The 18,526-nt window shown below is 38.3% G+C and overlaps 1 protein-coding gene and 1 long non-coding RNA gene across 3 annotated transcripts in view; one reads left to right on the top strand and one right to left on the bottom strand.

Moving 5' to 3' along the window:
* The window catches only part of LOC131509362 (uncharacterized), a 344,805-nt gene that overhangs the window by 220,311 nt on the left and 105,968 nt on the right, over positions 1–18,526 (top strand). The window contains exon 3 of one of the 2 annotated variants that reach the window (XR_009260452.1): positions 10,470–10,598. The exons of the other annotated variant lie outside the window; for it this stretch is intronic. This is a non-coding gene — a long non-coding RNA (uncharacterized LOC131509362). Of the gene's footprint in view, positions 1–10,469; positions 10,599–18,526 lie in introns of those variants that run through there. 2 annotated transcript variants of the gene reach the window in all.
* Positions 9,716–18,526, bottom strand: part of SDHAF3 (succinate dehydrogenase complex assembly factor 3) — a 67,474-nt gene continuing 58,663 nt past the window's right edge. The window contains exon 2 of the mRNA XM_058725008.1: positions 9,716–11,934. Coding sequence (XP_058580991.1) covers positions 11,731–11,934 — 204 coding nt within the window. The 3' untranslated portion in view covers positions 9,716–11,730. The remainder of the gene's footprint in view (positions 11,935–18,526) is intronic.

The raw sequence follows: 18,526 nt of genomic DNA on the forward strand, positions 1-18,526 counted from the left end.
TCTCTTCTTCAATGCTTAATGCTAATCTTACTGCGTGGAGTATTCTTTATTACAGGCTTTTTTCTTTCAGCCCTTCTGGTCTGCAAAGTTTCTACTGAAAAATGGGGTTCCCCTTGTATTTAACTGTTTGCTTTTCTCTTGCTGCTTTTAAGATTCTCTCTTTATCTTTAATTTTGCCATTTTAATTGTTATGTGTCTTGGTGTGGACCACCATGGGCTCATCTAGCTTGCGACTCTCTTTGCTCCCTGCACGTAAATTATCTATTTCCTTTCTCAGGTTAGGGAAGCTTTTTTGACTATTATTTCTTCAAATAAGTTTTCTGTCCCTTTCTCTCTCTCTTCTCCTTCTGCAGTGCCTGTAATGCAAATGTTATTACAATTGATGTTATTGTAGAGGTTCCTTAACCTATCCTCATTTGTATGTATGTATGTGTGTGTGTATGTATGTATGTAAGTGTCATTTAGTTACTTATTTACTTGTTATTTTGCTGCTCAGTTTGGTTGCTTTGCACTATCTTGTTTTACAGATGAGTGATCAATGCTTCATCCTCTAATTTGCTGTTGATTCCCTCTAGCATCTTCTTTATTTCAGTTATTGTATTTTTTTTATTTTTAATTTTTTTAATGTTTATTTACTTTTGAGAGAGAGAGAGAGAGAGAGAGAGAGAGCATAAGCAAGTGGGGGAGGGGCAGAGAGAGAGGGAGACACAGAATCCAAAGGAGTCTCCAGGCTCTGAGCTGTCAGCACAGAGCCCAACACAAGGCTCAAACTCCCAAGCTGTGAGATCATGACCTGAGCTGAAGCCAGACATTTAACCAACTGAGCCACCCAGGCACCCCAGTTATTGTATATTTAAACTCTGACTTGGTCATTTTAATATGTTCTCTCTGTTGAAGTTCTCATAGAGTTCATCTACTCTTAAGTTCAATGAGTATCTTTATGACCATTCCTTTGAACTCTTAATCAGGTAGACTTATTTCCATTTCATTAGCTCTCTTTCTAGAGTTTTGTCTTGCTATTTTGTTTGGGTTACATTCCTCTTTATGCTAATTGTGTCTGACTTTCTGCGTTTGTCACTACGTTTTAGGTAGGTCAGCCGCATCTCCTGGTCTTGAAATCAGTAATCTTATGTAGAAACCATCCTGTGGTGTCCAGGATTGCAGTCTCACCCCGTTCACTAGAACCAAGCATTCCGGGGGTGTCCTCTGCATAGGCTGTATGTGCCTTCCTGTTGTGGCTGGGCCTAGGCTGCTGCCGGTGGTCAGTGGGCAAGGCTGGCCTTCAGCCCAGCTGTTAGTAACAAGCTATGACTACTGCTGGTATACTTGTGGGCAGGGCTTGCCCTGGCATGGCTGCCCGAGAGGCTCAACTGCAGCAACTTCAGGCTTGCTGGTGGGGGTTAGGCTCACTCCTGGCACAGCTCAGTGAGAGGTCCAGTTATACCTACTGCATGTGCAGATTGTGGGGCTAGCTCTCCCCTCCCTGGAGCAGGAGTCGCTTTAGAGCAGTGCTTATCCCAAATGGGGCTGCCTGCCAGGTGTGGCAGCATGGCAGTTGCTCTGGGAGAACACTGCAGGCTGCCCACTGCGTGTGGCAGGAGAGGTAACTGCCAGGCCTGGTGGGTTGGGTGTGGTGGACCCTCAGTGAATTGCTGGTGTGGGGCAAGTGGTGTTAACAAGGTAGATAGACAGTGTTAGAATTGGGTTCCGCAAACATGTGGCTAGCTAGCCAAAGGAGGGCAAGGAAAATGGTGCCAGCCAACACCTTCATTCCTGGAGAAAGCTCTTAAAGGTCCCTACCTCTCCAGCACATGTCCTAAAATTAGTCAATAAATCTTCATGTATACCCCAGGTGCTTTTCACATTGCTGCTTTAATGCTAGGTTTCAGGCCAAGTGATATACTCCTGTGGCCCTCTGATTCTCCCAGAGTTAAGCCCCACTGTGTTTCAAAGTCAGACATTATGGGGGCTCATCTTCTTGGTGCAGGTCCCCAGGGCCAGGGGTGTCCAATTTAAAGCTTGACCCCTTCACTCATCTACACCTATGATATTCCTCTCTTTCATGGGTCACCGCTGCACCAGAAGTTTGGTTCCATATCTTGTGTTTTCCCTGCCTGCTCTTCCTGATGTACCTCTCTCTTTATGCCTTTAGCTGTGGAAGATCTGTTCTGCTAGTGTCAGGTCATTTTCAAGGCGTTGAATTACATGTAGTTGCCTCAGTGTGCCTGTGGGAAGATGTGAGCTCAGCATCCTCCTCTCTGCCATCTTCCCCTCTCTCCATCAGACCACCCACACTTAGAGCACATATAGCAATCACTAACCTACCAACTTATTCTTGGGTATTTTAAATCTCTCATTTTTTTAACCCTATGAAAGATCACTATTGTGATGTGAATTCATATTTACAACCATCTTGTTTTTTCTTATACTCTCTTTTATCACTTTCCTACTATATAAAGCACACCCTTAGAATTTCCTTTAGTAAAAACCTGCAGGTGGGAACCTTGCTCACATTCTGTTGCCTGAAACTGTCTTTATTCCACCATGATTTTTGAAACATATTTGCTGAGTATAGAATTTTAAGTTGGAAGTTATTTTCTCTCACACATCAGTGATAGTCATTCAACAGGTTTCTGACTTCCGTTATTAATGTTGAGAAATCAGCTAAAGAAAAGTCTAGGTTAACTGTGACTTTTGTTTTGGCTGCTTTGATACATTTCTGTCTTTAGTAGTCCATGGCTTCACGATGGTTTATCCAAATAAGGATTTTATATTATCCTGCTAGGGATAAATCTGTAGACTGGTATTTTTCATTGATTTGAAAAAAATCTCAGCAAATTTCACTTCAAATATTGCTTCTGCTCTGTTATCTATTTGAAACTATTATTAGCTATACATTAGATCCTTCTGGTTGATCCTCCACTCTTTCATATTTTCAAGCTCCTTTTCTATGCTACATTCTGAATTGTTATTCTGTCCTATTTTGCAGTCATTCTCTTTTCAGGCCCATCCTATCTTCTGTTAAGCCTCCCACTGATTTTTAATTTTAGTCATCCTATTCTCCATTTCTAGAACTTCTTTTTCAAATACACTAGTGAGTTTTTTTATGTTGCCATGTTTTCTGTTGATATCTTCAAACTTTTAATTTTAAAAAACTAATATAAACATAGATGTCTGATATTATACATGTACTAATTCCAAAGTTGTTTTCTGATGGTCTTTGTTGACTTTCATTCACAGTGTTAGTCTTACTGGTGGAGTTCGTTTATTTAAGCTTGAGATGTTCAAGGAAAAAAATTTGTGACTGTAGCATTCCCCAAAGATTTTACATCAACCAGGCATTCATTCTGGAGCTACTAAATTCACTTGTATTCACTTATGTGTTTTACCACTCAGATGGCTTGAATTTGGGGTAGCCTGCAACTTTGCACCAATATTGGGGCAGGTTTGTTTCTGGCTCACTCTTACTCTAAGACTATAATTCTTAAGGGCTGGCTTTCTTCACTTCAGGTGGGCTCTCTGCTTTGTTTGCTGCACACTGGGTTCCAAAGGACCATTAAAACCAGAGCTGAAATTCACCCACAGGCCAAAGAGTCTTCAGCAATTTCACTTAGTTATTAACCTTGGAATTATTTAATCTCATAGGACATTGCCAATTTCTAGATGCTTCTCAAAAATTTTTTGTTTTGTATTCTAAGTTTTTGTTTTCAGTGACAGAATTGCTCAGATTAATATACTATGCCACATTACAGAAAAGGCAATCTAACATCTTTGTAAAAGTGTTGGTATATTGTGTAGCATTGTTTTCTCAGTTATCAATATCAGGACATTTCTCATGTCATTAAAAATTCTTTGTAAACCTATATTTAAATTTCTGAGCTATACATATTATCACAAATCACTTTAATCTTTCTGATGTTATGGAATTTTTTTGTTCTTAAGTTTTCACTCTTAAAAACCAATTCTAACAACATGTTTATATCAAAAATTTTGCCCACATTTCTGAAATTTTTTTTGATAGAATCCTAGAAATAGAGATAATGGGTCCAAAAGGTATAATTTTTAAAGTTCTTAATACATGCCAAAGACATGACACATATAGGAAGGAAACTGCACATAGGTTACTACAGGGGCAATAAAAAATTCTAAGTGTAAAATATCAGACTAATAAGTGGAGAAAAGGGAATGGTTTTGGGTAGAGTGTATCACCTTTAATTATACAACAAGCCACCAAAAAACATAATGATTTTAAAGAACTACCATTTGTTTAGATAATCACTGACAATTTGGGCTGGAATTTGCTGGGCAGTTTTTTCTGGTTTTTGGCTAGACTTATTCATGTATCTGCAGTTGGCTAAGAGCTGGCTGATATAGGATTGCTTCAGTTAGAAGCTTCACCTCCTCCACTTGATCTCTCAATCTCTAGCAGGCCAATCCAAGCTTATTCACATGGTAGATGGGTAGATTACCAATAATGCAGATAGAGTATACAGGGCTCTGAGTCCCAGACTGTAAGATGTCACTATCCACACTCTTTTGAGCAAATCAAGAAATAAAGCCAGTCCAGGTTTGAAGCATTGGAAAGTAGATGGAAATCTTAATGGGAGGAACTGCAAAGTCACATTGCAAAGGGCATGGGTACCAGGCAGTAGAGAACTATGGCCATTTTGCAATCCACTATATGAAGCTGTCAGAAATGCTGTATAATGAGAAGGAGGTCACTAGAGAAATGGTGAAATCTAGTCTGAATTACAGAATTTTGAAGTGGTAAACTTTTTATTAATATTCATTTACTGATAAGGGAAGGAAGTTTGTTTTCTTTTAAATTTTTATTTATTTTTGAGAGAGCATGTGAGCAGGGAAAGGACGGGGGCAGATTGGGAGGGGTTGGGCAGAAATCCCAAGCAGGCTCTGCACTGTCAGTGCAGAGTCCAATGTGGGGCTTGATCTCATGAAGCATGAGATCATGACCCGAGCTGAAACCAAGAGCTGGACACTAAACCTACTGAGCCACCCAGACTTCCTGAAAGTAAGTTCGTCTTTAAATGAGTTGGAAATGCCAAATAGAATTTCAAATACTGATCTGAAGTTCAAAAATGAGATTTAGGTTGGTGTTATAGATTTAAGAGTACAGCTAGTATTTGTAGCAATGGATGTGTGAAGAGTCCTAAAGATGAAATCTCAGAGAACATCATTATTAGAAAAGAAAAAATGAAAGAAAAATTACAACCATAAAGGAGAGTTAGGCAGTATACAAACCAAGCAGTAGTAGCTTATTAAGTTTTTACATTTCAGTATAGTTAACATGTAATGTTATTAGTTTCAGGTGTACAATATAGTGATTCAACAACTCTATACATTACTGTGTGCTCATCATAAGTGTACTCTTTAATCCCCATCATTTATTTTACCCATCCCCACACCCACTTCTCCTCTAGTAACAGTTTGTTTTCCATAGTTAAGAGTCTGGTTTGTCTTTTCTTTGCTCTTTTGTTTTCTTTCTTAAATTCCACAAATGAGTGAAATCATATGGGTATTTGTCTTCCTTGACTTACTTTTGTGTAGCACTGTACTCTCTGATGAGGTTTTTGGGGGGTGGTGACAGTGGGGTTTGTGAGGTCCAGAGTCAATGACCAACAAAGAATTCTTGAAGACGTCTTTGGTGCGAAAAGGTGATTTTATTGAAGCACGGGGACAGGACCTGTGGGTAGGAAGAGGTGCCTGGAGACCATGAGGAAAGACTGGTTTTATACTGTGGTGTTGGGGGGAGGTAAAGTCCAGGGGAAGTTTCCAGTGAGACTTTCATATACTAAAGACTCACAGGATACTGGAGGCCTAGCTATTGTCAAGCTAGCATTGTTTTTTCCTCTAGCAAAGCATTAGTATTAAGACATTAGGGAGTTCCTGGAGAAACGTTTTACTCTGCCAGCCTCAAATGTTTGTCAATAGGCGGCAAGTTATAAGGAAATTTAGTTCTGCCATTTCCTTCTGCCTTTGTTTCCCACATCACTATGGAGGGATGATAGAGAGGTCCTGCAGGACTATGAACTCTATCAGTTAACCATTTGTTTTTCCCCTTTTCTTTGTTCTTGGGCAGCCAGGAGTGTCTGAGGAATATCACACATATCCCACCTGGTGGGGGGTGGGGGGAGCTGTAACCTGCCAGCTTGTCTTATGCTCCCTCATCACTCTCTAGCTCCATCTATGTTGTTGCAAGAGGCAAGATTTCATTCCTTTTTATGGCTGAATAATATTCCTGTGTGTGTATTAACAACCACATCTTTATCCATTCATCTATCAATAGGCACTTTGGCTGCTTCCACTTTGGCTGTTGTCAACAGTGCTGCAATAAACATAGGGGTACGTGTATCCCTTTGAATTAGTGTTTTTGTATTGGGGTTGGGGGGTACTCAGTACTGGGATTACTGTATCGTAGGATAGTTCTATTTTTGACTTTTTGAGGAAACTCCATACTGTTTTCCACAGTGGCTGGACTACTTTGCATTCCCACCAACAGTGCAAGAACATTCCTTTTACTCCACATCCTTGCCAATACTTGTTGGTTTTTGCATTTTTTATTTTAGTCATTCTGACAGGTGTGAGGATCATATCTCATTGTAGTTCTGATTTTCCTGATGACGAGTGATGTTAAGCATCTTTTCATGTGTCTGTTGGCCATCTGGATGTCATCTTTGAAGGAATGTCTGTTCATGTTTTCTGTCCATTTTATAATTGGATTATTCATTTTGGGGGTGTTGAGTTTTATCAATTCTTTATAGATTTTAGATACTAGCTCTTTATCAGATGTCATTTGCAAATATCTTCCCCCATTCAGTAGGTTGCTTTTTAGTTTTGTTATTTCCTTCACTGTGCAGCTTTTTTTTTTTTTTTTAAAGGTAGTCTCAATTGTTTATTTTTGCCTTTGCTTCCCTTACCTCAAGAGTTACATCTAGGAAAATGTTGCTATAGCCAATGCCAGAGAAATTACTGCCTGTGCTCTCCTTAAGGATTTTTATGGTTTCAGGTCTTACATTTAGGTCTTCAATCCACTTTGTTTATTGTTGTGTATGGAGTAAGAAAGTGGTCCAGTTTCACATACCTGTCTTTTGCATGTAGCTGTAGTTTCTCCCCACCATTTGTTGAAGAGATTATCTTTTTTACATTGAATATTCTTTACTCCTTTGTTATATATTAATTGCCCATATGATCATGGGTTTTTTTCTGGGTTTTCTGTTCCATTGATCTGTGTCTATTTTTGTGCCAGTACCATACTGTTTTGATTATATAGTTACATAATACAACTTGAATTCTAGAATTGTGGTACCTATAGTTTTGTTTTTCAAGATTGCTTTGACTATTCAGGGTCTTCTATGTTACCATACCAATTTTAGGATATTTTTAGTTCTACAAAAAAATGCTGTTCATATCTTGACAGAGATTGCATTCAATCTATAGCTTGCTTTGAGTAGTATGAACATTTTAACAATATTCCTCCAATCCAAGCATGGAGTGTCTTTGCATGTCTTTGTGTCATCTTCAATTTCTTTTATCAGTATTTTATAGTTTTCAGAGTACACATCTTTCACCTCTTTGTTTAGGTTTATTCCTAAGTATTTTATCATTTTTGGTGTAGCTGTAAGTGGGATTGCTTTCTTTTTTTAATAATTTATTTTTTAATTTACATCCAAGTTAGCATATAGTGCAACAATAATTTCAGGAGTAGATTCCTTAATGCCCCTTACCCATTCAGCCCATCCCCCCTCCTACAACCCCTCCAGCAACCCTCTGTTCTCTATACTTAAGAGTCTCTTATGTTTTGTCCGCCTCCCTGTTTTTAAATTATTTTTGCTTCTCTTTCCTTATGTTCATCTGTTTTGTAGCTTAAATTCCTCATGAGTGAAGTCACATGATACTTGTCTTTAATTTCGCTTAGAATACCCTCTAGTTCCATCCACATAGTGCCATCCACTTGCAAATGGCAAGATTTCATCCTTTTTGGTTGCCAAGTAATACTTGTGTACACACACACACACACCCCACTTATTCTTTATCCATTCATCTGTTGATGGACATTTGTGCCCTTTCCATAGTTTGGCTATTATCAATAGTGCAGCTATAAACATTGGGGTGAATATGCCCCTTCAAAACAGCACACCTGTATCCCTTGGATAAATACCTAGTAGTGCAATTGCTGGGTCGTAAGATAGTTCTATTTTTAATTTTTTGAGGAACCTCCATCCTTTTTTCCAGAGTGGCTGCACCAGTTTGCATTACCACTAGCAGTGCAAAAGAGATCCTCTTTCTCTGCATCCTTGCCAACATCTGTTGTTGCCTGAGTTAATGTTAGCCATTCTGACAGGTGTGAGGTTGTATCTCATTGTGGTTTTGATTTGTATTTCCCTGATGATGAGTGAGTGATCTTGAGCATTTTTTCATGTGTTGGTTGGCCATCTGGATGTCTTCTTTGGAGAAGTATCTATTCATGTCTTTTGCCTATTTCTTCACTGGATTATTTGTTTTTTGGATGTTGCATTTGGTAAGTTCTTTATAGATTTTGGATACTAACCCTTACCTGATATGTCGTTTGCACATATCTTCTCCCATTCTGTCAGTTGCCTTTTAGTTTTGCTGATTGTTTCCTTTGCCTCTGGAGACGTGTTAAGTAAGAAGTTTCTGTGGCTGAGGTCAAAGAGTTTTTGCCTGCTTTCTCCTCTAGGAGTTTGATGGCTTCCTGTCTTATGTTTAGGTCTTTCATCCATTTTAAGTTTATTTCTGCATATGGTGTAAGAAAGTAGTCCAGGTTCATTTTTCTGCATGTCACTGTCCAGTTTTCCCAGCACCATTTGCTGAAGAGACTGTCTTTATTCCACTGGATATTCTTTCCTGCTTTGTCAAAGATGAGTTGGCCATACCTTTGTGGTTCCATCTCTGGGTTCTCTATTCTGTTCCATTGATCTGAGTGTCTGTTTTTGTGCCAGTACCATGCTTTCTTGATGATTACAGCTTCACAACACAGCTTGAAGTTTGGGATTGTGATGCCTCCAGCTTTGGTTTTCTTTTTCAAGATTGCTTTGGCTGTTCAGGGTCTTTTCTGCCTCCATACAAATTTTAGGATTGTTTGTTCTAGCTCTGTGAAAAATGCTGGTGTTATTTTGATAGGGATTGCTTAATTTCTCTTTCTACTGCTTCATTATTAGAATATAGAAATGCAACAGATTTCTGTACATTGATTTTATACTCTGCAACTTTACTGAATTCACTTATCAGCTCTAATAGTTTTTTGGTGGAGTCTTTAGTGTTTTCTATATACAGTATCATGTCATCCAAGCAGGAGTGATTTAAAAGCAGTAGGGAATAGTTAACACTATCAAGACTCAGGATAATACATCTGTCTTGTACTGATTAGTATCCTATTGATTTTAGCAAGTGAGTGGTTACATTGGTGAGAGCAGTAGATGAGGTTAAAGAAAAAGGAGACAGTGACATTGAGGGTACTGCTAAATGGTTGAAGGAAGTGAAAGATCACAGAAACGAGGTCAGACTGAGATAGAAATGAAGTAAAAGAACATTGAACAAATTGAATGGTCAAAACACTAATGAGTTCACAGTTAACACTGCTTTTTGCACCACTTCCCAGACTTTCTCAATTTACACACTTAGTGTTTTAGTATTTACACAGCATACATACAGCAAAAACTAACAGAAACAAACAAAAAACACTGCAGTTTCATTTATTACATAGTCCAAACAACTTAGGTTTTATGCCCTAAAAATTTAGCACCTACTAGACACAACACAGCTTTTCAAACTTTGTACTCATATTGAGCATTTTACTAGTTTGTGATAATTTTACCACAGCAATCACTAAGAGCACAGCTTCTCAAATATATGTCACCCAAAAGAATGTTGCAATATATTAGTAAAACTGTGAAATACCTCAAGGTAGTAATTTGTGTGATGGCCAATAAATATGGCTGTGATTTCCCAAAAATTTTTTATGGGTGGTGAATAATGAACCATCAGAGACCAATTAGGTACTAGATATGTCAGCCATACGGATTATAGTGTTAAGGTCACCAAAATGATAGCAAAACTTGAGATGGAGAAGTATGAGCCAGTTGCCAAAGAAAATGAATAGGGAAGTATAACCAGAAAGAAAACACTACAAATGAAAAAGAATTCTTATGTGAGGGTAGCCCAGTGGTGGGTTGAAAGAGACATTAGGAGGGGATTATACATTACAGTGAATGTAAAATGACCCATAACCCTCACTTCACAAAACACAGAGAAGCAGTGTCCTTATGGGTATTAGATTCTATAAGCTAGGAAGACAAAAAAAGATTGAAAGAGTTTGAGGATGTGATATATTTGTTCATGATGAAATGGTTCCTAAGCTGTGGTTCTAGCACAGCTAGATTTTAAACTCCTGGAGGGCAAGAGCTTTTATCTTATTCATTTCTTATTCCTAGAGGCTACAATGTAGAGCCTAGATTCATTACTGATTGACCACCTATCTTTCAATGAAAAAAGACAAGCATCAACCTCCAGACTGATTCAATGAGGAATATTAAAAAGGACTGAGTAGTCTGGCAGCCATACACAAAGAAAAAGCCCAATCCAGCAAAAGAGAGTAAGTATGAGTCAATTTTTAAATAGCTGAATAAATGCAATAGCATCTGAAAAATGATCATTTCAGAATCTCAAAGGAGACATACAAAACTAAAGTTACAAGTGTGTAATTTTAATTTACTTTTTAAAACACTTATTTATGAGAGACAGAGATAGAGTGTGAGCAAGGGGTGGGGGGTGGGGGGCAGAGAAAGAGGGACACAATCCAGGCTCCGAGCTGTCAGCACAGAGTGTGACACAGGGCCCGAACCCATGAACCGTGAAATCATAACCTGAGCCAAAGTTGGACACTTAACTGACTGACCCACCCAGGCGCCCCACAAGTGTGTAATTTTTAAAAAATTAAACATTTTAAACACATGAATGGGATTACCACTTGATTATTTCAGTTTATAACTTACGACAAATTTATGAAAGTGTTTTTATCTCCCCAATGATGAGGCAATAAATGAGATTCTCAAGGTAACTATAAATTACATAATTTAAGGGGTCATTTGTTACTACCAAACACTGTACAAACATTATACTATCATTTGCATGATAGATTATACAGTGTATAATACTGACTCTTTAAGCTTCTTTTTAATCTTTCATTGTATATAAATAGTGACTCAGGGAGAAGGCATATTTACATGAATAATCATACCTGTATTATTAAAAGAGAAAGGAAGACACTTTCAGGATGACAATCCATGTATGTAAATAATAACCTTGTTGGAACTCCACATCTGTCATTATCGTAACATACTTGTCTGTTGAAGCTAAAGCCATGAGGCTAATGGTTGAACAAGAACAGCATTAAATTTACATACAAAAAAACCTTTTGGCAAAATTCCACAGCTTTGTCCATTTTAAAGTCATTCCTTCTTATGTACTTAAAAAATCAAATCCCATCCAGCAAGTACTGTTACTTCAATCATATAAAGCTTTGTTTACTAGCCATATTGATCTACACATTGTAGACGACATTAATAACAATCCCAAATTAAAGAATATTTCATGAACACCAGGCATTCACAAAGCCTAAAAGCTGAAGAAATACATTTTTAGAAACCCAGTAAGGGGTTCTGAACTTAAAATGTGTAAGCTTTATTGTATAGACTAAAATTCCGGTTTCCTAGATTCAGGAATACTAAATTGTCTGTTAGGTTTAGTAGCTTCTTGCATCAGCTCCTGCAACTGTCCAATCTGTTCATCACGAAAGTCATTAAGTTTTTCTTCTGGTAGGGCAACTCCAAAACACACTCTTTCTGTTGAATTTTGTCTGTTTTCATTAGTTTGTTGCCATAGCACTGATGCATACACCTAACAGAAGACAAAGAAAAATGAAGGTTATAAAGTTAAGATACATATTCACTCCTTCAATGTTAGAGGACTTGAAAAATTCTAATTCCAAGTCACCTATTTTTCTCCATCACTGAAGATGCAAACAATATAGATGTGTCTTTACTACTCAGTGATAATTTCAAATGTATCTTATTTTTAGCACTTTAAGAGTTTTCATAGATTTTTAGCAAAGTTCTTAACCTGGAAATCTGGGGACTAGGAGTGGCCCACAGGTAGACTTCAAGAACATGCATAAACCACCCAAAAGTCAGATACTAAATTGTATGCACACAAGCATTGCAGATAGTTCTTGGGCTATAGTTTTTCAGAGTTATAGCTTTCAAATCTGGGACTATCAAATTTTCAAAGGTGGGTCTTATAGACTTAAATTTAAAAATGTTTACTTATTTTTGAGAGGGGGTAGTGACAGGAAGAGGGAGAGAGAATCCCATGCAGTCTCCAGCACCATCAATGTGGAGCCTGGTGCAAGGCTCAGACTCATGAACCATGAGATTATGACCTGAGACAAAATCAATAGTCAGATGCTGAACCTGCTGAACTACCCAGGCATCCCAAAATATTAATTTAAATCACACTAGAGGTAGGGGTACCTGGGTGGCTCAGCCGGCTGAGTGTCCAACTTCTGCTTGGGTCATGATCTCATGGTTGGTGAGTTCGAGCCCTGTGTTGGGCTCTGTGCTGACAGCTTGGAGCCTGGAGCCTGCTTTCGATTCTGTCTCCTCTCTCTCTGCAACGCCCCCCCCCCCCCCCACTCTCTCTCCCTCTCTCTCTCTCTCCCTCAAAAATAAACATTAAAAAAGAATTTAAATCACGCTAGAGAGAAAGCTTTCAAACCTTTAACTTCTCTGTATTTAATAATAATCTCTGTCAGGAAAAAATTCTACATTTTTCATGCTCTAATTTTTCTCTCATTCAATTAGCATCTTCAGCCTAAATAGTCCAGCTACTATTGTCTTGCACAAATGATACTTTTTTAAAGCAGACTCTTACTCCGTAATCTTTTAATCAGACAGTAAGTAACAATGTATTTTAGTTCATGAAGTTAAAAGATTATATGCACCTTCTGGGTAAGTAGATAAATTAGTTAACTCTATATAATGCCACTAACTCTATCTGGTTTAAGATAATTAAATTGATTACAATTGCTGGATTGCCATCATCACCACAGAAACTTCAATTCAATACACTCCAAAACTTAACCTGTATTGAAAATATTTTCTTCATGTTTTACACAACTCTATTTCATGTAACTGAAAAAAACTTGCACATACCCCAAGCCTTATCAATCCCACCTTTAAGTATATGCCCCAGAACAGTGTTTCTCAACCCTCACAGTATTAACAAATTGGATAATTTGGACAATACTTTGTAGTGGGGTGAATGGAAGTCTGTTCTTGCATTGTAGGTAGGATGTTTTAGCAGTATCTCTAGTCTCTACCCACTAGTTTCCAGTAGCATACCTCCTCTCAGTCTTTATAATCAAAAATGTCTCCAAACATTACCAAATGTTCCCTGGAAGGTAAAACTGACCCAGGTTGAGAACTGTGGTCCTAAAGAAACTTTCAAACATGTGAATGAGTAGCACAAGAAGTGTGGTATTACTTGTTAAAGCAAAAATTGGAAACAATCTCATTGTACTTTTCAGTAAGAGAAAAGACAAATACACTAAGGTTTGTTCAAGATACTTATCTTTTCAAGAACCAGCTCTTGGTTTCATTGATCTTTTCCATTGTTTTTTTAAGCCTCTATTTGATCTATTTCTGCTCTGATTTATTTCCTTCCTTCTACTAGATTTGGGCTTTGTTCTTTTTCTTGCTTCTATAGGCATAAGGTTAGGTTCCTTTAGATTTTTCTGGTTTTTTGAGGTAGGCCTGTATGACTATAAATTTCCCTCTTAAATTGCTTTTACTACATCTCAAAGATTTTGGACTGTTGTGCTCTCATTTTCATTTGTCTCCATGTATTTTTTAAAAATTCCTCTTGATTTCTTTGTTGACTCACTGGTTGTTTAGTAGCATGTTTTGTCTCTACGTGTTTGTGTTTCTTCCAGTTTTTTCTTGTGATTTATAGTTTTATGCCCTTATGGTCAGAAAAGATGCATGATATGATTTCAATCTTCTGAAATTTTTTGACACATGTTTTATGGCCTAACATGTAAACTATCCTGGAGAATATTCCATGTCCACTTGAAAAGAACATACATTCTTCTGGATAGAATGTTGAATATAAAAGTCCCTCTGGTCTTGAATGCAAAGCTACTGTTTCCTTATTAATGTTTTGCCTGAATGATCCATCCATTGATATAAGTGGGGTGCTAAAGTCCCCTACTATTATTGTATTACTCTCAATTTCTCTCTTTGTATCTGTTATTATTTGCTTTATTGTATTTAGGTCTCCAATGTTGAGTGTATATTTATAACTGCTATATTCTTTCATTGGATGATCCTTCTATCATTACATGGGCCCTTCTTTGTCTCTTGTTATAGTCTTTGTTTTAAAATCTATTTTATCTGAGTATTGCTACCCCAGTTTGTTTTGTTTTTTGTCCCTTTTACATGGAATTGTCTTTTTCCATTCTTTCACGTTCATCCTATGTGTGTCTTCAGCTCTGAAGTGAGTCTCTTGTAGACAGCATATAAATGGGTCTTGTTTTTTTATCCATTCAGTCATCTAGTGTCTTTTAATTGGAGCATTTAGACCATTCACATTTGAAGTAATGATTGATAGGTATGTACTTATCGTCATTTTGTTAAACTGTTTTCTGGTTGCTTTTGTAGTTCTCTGTTCATTTCCTCTCTTGCTTTTTTCCCTTGCGATTGGTGACTTTCTGTGGTGTTATGCTTGGCTTCTTTTCTCCTTATTTTCTATGTATATCTCTTATCAATTTTTAGTTTGTGGTTCCCATGAGGTTACATATAACATCCCAATTATAAAGCAATCTATATTAAAATGGTGGCCACTTACTCTCACCTCCCCAGGTCATGTAAATGTTGTTATATTTTACATCTTTTTATTCATAAAATTTCCCTACTTGCAATTAGGGCCTTTTTTTTTTTTCCACTTAAAGTAGCCCCTTTAACATTTAAGGTTGGTTTAGTTTAACTTTTCTTTGGGAAACTCTCTCTCTCCTTGCCAGATAGAATATTCTTGCTTGTAGGATTTTTTCCTTTCAGCTCTTTGCAGACCCAAAGGGCATGACATTATACATTCAAAGTTTCTGCTGAAAAATAAGCAGAGGCTTTATGGGGTTTCACTTGTATATACTTTTTGCTTCTCTATTGCTGCTTTATAATTCTCTATCTTTAACCCTTGACATTTCAGTTATTATGTGTCAAGTATGTGGACCTCTCTGGGTTCATCTTTGGAATTCTCTGTGATTGCTCAATCTGGATGTCTATTTTCTTCCCCTCTCTCCTTCCCTTCTGGGATCTCTATAATGTGAATGTCCACTTGATATTGTCCAAGACATCCTTTGATCTCATTTTTTTTTTTTCAACGTTTTTTATTTTTATTTTTGGGACAGAGAGAGACATAGCATGAGCGGGGGAGGGCCAGAGAGAGAGGGAGACACAGAATCGGAAACAGGCTCCAGGCTCTGAGCCATCAGCCCAGAGCCTGACGCGGGGCTCGAACTCACGGACCGCGAGATCGTGACCTGGCTGAAGTCGGACGCTTAACCGACTGCGCCACCCAGGCGCCCCTGATCTCATTTTTTAAAGTTCTTTTTGCTGTTCAGCTTGGGTGCTTTCCATTACCTTATCTTCTGCATCAGTTCTTCTGCATCCATTAATCTGTTGATTCCCTCTAGTGTATTTTTCATTTCAGTTATTGTATTCAACTCTGATTGGTTCTTTTTGGTATTTTCTATCTCTTTGTTGAAGTTCTTACTGAGTTATTCCACTCTTTCCTCAGTCCATCTTTATGATCATTACTTTAAACTCTATCAGACATATGGCTTATCTCCATTTGGAGCATATTCTTCTGTCTCATTTTGCTTAACATTTGTTGTTTGCTTATATGAATTAGAATTCTCCTAAACTTGAAGGAAAGGTCTTGTGTATGGTCATCCCAACTGGAAGCTATGTATGCCTGGTGACTTTGGCTGGCTGGAGCTACAGCTGTCGTGGGCTGGCAGTCCCAAAGCTCTCTGTGCACAGGGCACCCTGGCAGGACAGCTAAAGGTAAAGTGAGGGAAAACTGGGGTGTCCTGGGGTACTAAATGCAGAGGGTGCCCTGGTGGGGAAGGGGATGGCCATGTAGTGGGTGGCTGGAGCCAAGGTGGGGCACACACTGGGAGGGTCCCAGGGTGCTCAGTGCAGGTAGGACCTGGGAGTTCCAGAAGCACTCTCAGCTATAGGTGCCCTAGCAAGCCCTCTGGAACCAAAGTGGTATAGGCCTAGAGTGTTCCAGGGTGCTTTCCACCTGTGTCACCTTGGCGCAATGTCTGTAACTGCAGTAAGTACTGACCATGAGCATCCTGGGTTATGTCGCTCTGAGGCTGCATTGATGGGATGGCGAGGGCTGGTGTAGGCTAGGGTCCTGGGGCTCACTAGGGTGACAGGTCAGCTAGGGCACCCAGACCTTTCTCCTGTCCATGGTATCAAGGTGGAAGGAAAACATAACCATAGCTCTTGCCAGCCCCTCCCAGCAGTTCCCTTCTTGTTTGGATCCTTTATATTATAGTTTTTCCATCATGATAAGTGTACTCTTTAATCTTCTTCATCTATTTCACCATTCTCCTACCTACCTCCCTTCTGGTAACCATCAGTTCTCTATGGTTGAGTCTATTTCCTGGTTTGTCTGTGTTCCCTCCATTTGCTCATTTGTTTTCTTTCTTAAATTCCAAACATGAGTGAAATAATATGGTATTTGTCTTTAACTTATTTCACACAGCATTATCTTCTCTAGTTCTATCCACATTGTTGCAAAAGGAGAGATTTTCCCTTTTTTGGCTGAGTAATATTCCATTGTATAAACATACCATACTCTATCCATTCATATATCAAAGGACCCTTGGGTTGCTTCCATAGTTTGGCTATTATAAATAATGTTTCAATAAACATAGGGGTGCATATATTCCTTTGAATTAGTGTTTTTGTATTTCTGGGGCAAATACTCAATAGGGGGACTGCAGGGTAGTTCTATTTTTAACTTTTTGAGAAAACTCCATACTGTTTTGCACAATAGATACACCAGTTTGCATTCCTACCAACAGTGTAAGAGTGTTCCTTTTTCTTCAGATACTTGCCAACACTTGTTATTTCTTGTGTTTTTTATTTTAGCTATTCTGACAGGCGTGACTTGCTATCTCATTGTAGTTTTGATATGCATTTCCCTGATGATGAGTGATGTTGAGCATCTGTTCATGTGTCTATTGGCCATCTGGATGTCCTCCTTGGAGGAATGTCTGTTCATGTGTTCTGCCCATTTTTTGATTATTTGGGAGTTGAGTTTTATCAGTTCTTTATATATTTTGGATACAAGTCTTTTATCAGGTATATTATTTGCAATATCTTCTTCTATTCAATAGGTTGCTTTTTTGTTTTGTGGATTGTTTCCTTTACTGTGTAAAAGCTTTTTATTTTGCTATAGTCCCAATAGTTTATTTTTTCTTTTATTTCCTTTGCCTCAGGAGACGTATCTAGAAAAATGTTGCTACCGCCACTGTTAGAGAAATTACTGTGTTATCTCCAAGGAGTCTTATGGTTTCAGATCCTATATTTAGGTCTTTAATACATCTTCAGTTCATTTTTGTGTATGGTGAAAGAAAGTGGTCCAAGTTCCATTCTTTTGCATGTGGCTATCCAGTTTTCCTGACGCCATGTGAAGAAATTTTCCTATCGCATACTCATTCCTCCTTTGTCAACAATTAATTAACCATATAATCATGAGTTAATTTCTGGGTTTCCTGTTCCATTGATCTATGTTTCAATTTTTATGTCAATACCATATTGCTTTAATTACTCCCACTTTGTAATATAATTTACATATCTGGAGATATGTAAATAACTGGAGAATTGTGATATCTCCAGTTTTGGTTTTCTTCTAGTTGCTCTTTTAAATGGCAGCCTTTTTTACTGTGCCTCAGGGCAGCTGGCACTGGTGTATGCTAGATGGCTTGCAGCCCCTTGAGGCAGCAGTCCTATCAGGGTACCCAGCCTCTGATCTGTACTTTCAAAATGTAGAGGAAGCATAAAGTCTGGTGCTCACCAACAACCCTGCTGCCATTTGGCAGAGTTCTAGGGCTCATTCCTTTACATTCTAGTTCCTCTTTTATTTTATTTATTTTTAATCATCTTAATGTTTATTTCTGAGAGAGAGGGAGACAGAATCTGAAGCAGGCTCCAGGCTCTGAGCTGTCAGCACAGAGCCCAATGTGGGGCTCGAACTGGTGAACTGCAAGATCATGACCTGAGTAGAAGCCAGACGCTCAACTGACTGAGCCACCCAAGCGCCCCTCTAGTTGCCCTTTTAAACCACAACTTTTTTTTCTGGGGCCTAGAGAAAGCATATCTGCTTACTGTCCCTCAGTACTATACCTCCCCAGTAT

This window comes from Neofelis nebulosa, chromosome 4 (assembly GCF_028018385.1).
Source record: "Neofelis nebulosa isolate mNeoNeb1 chromosome 4, mNeoNeb1.pri, whole genome shotgun sequence".
NCBI classification, from domain to species: domain Eukaryota; kingdom Metazoa; phylum Chordata; class Mammalia; order Carnivora; family Felidae; genus Neofelis; species Neofelis nebulosa.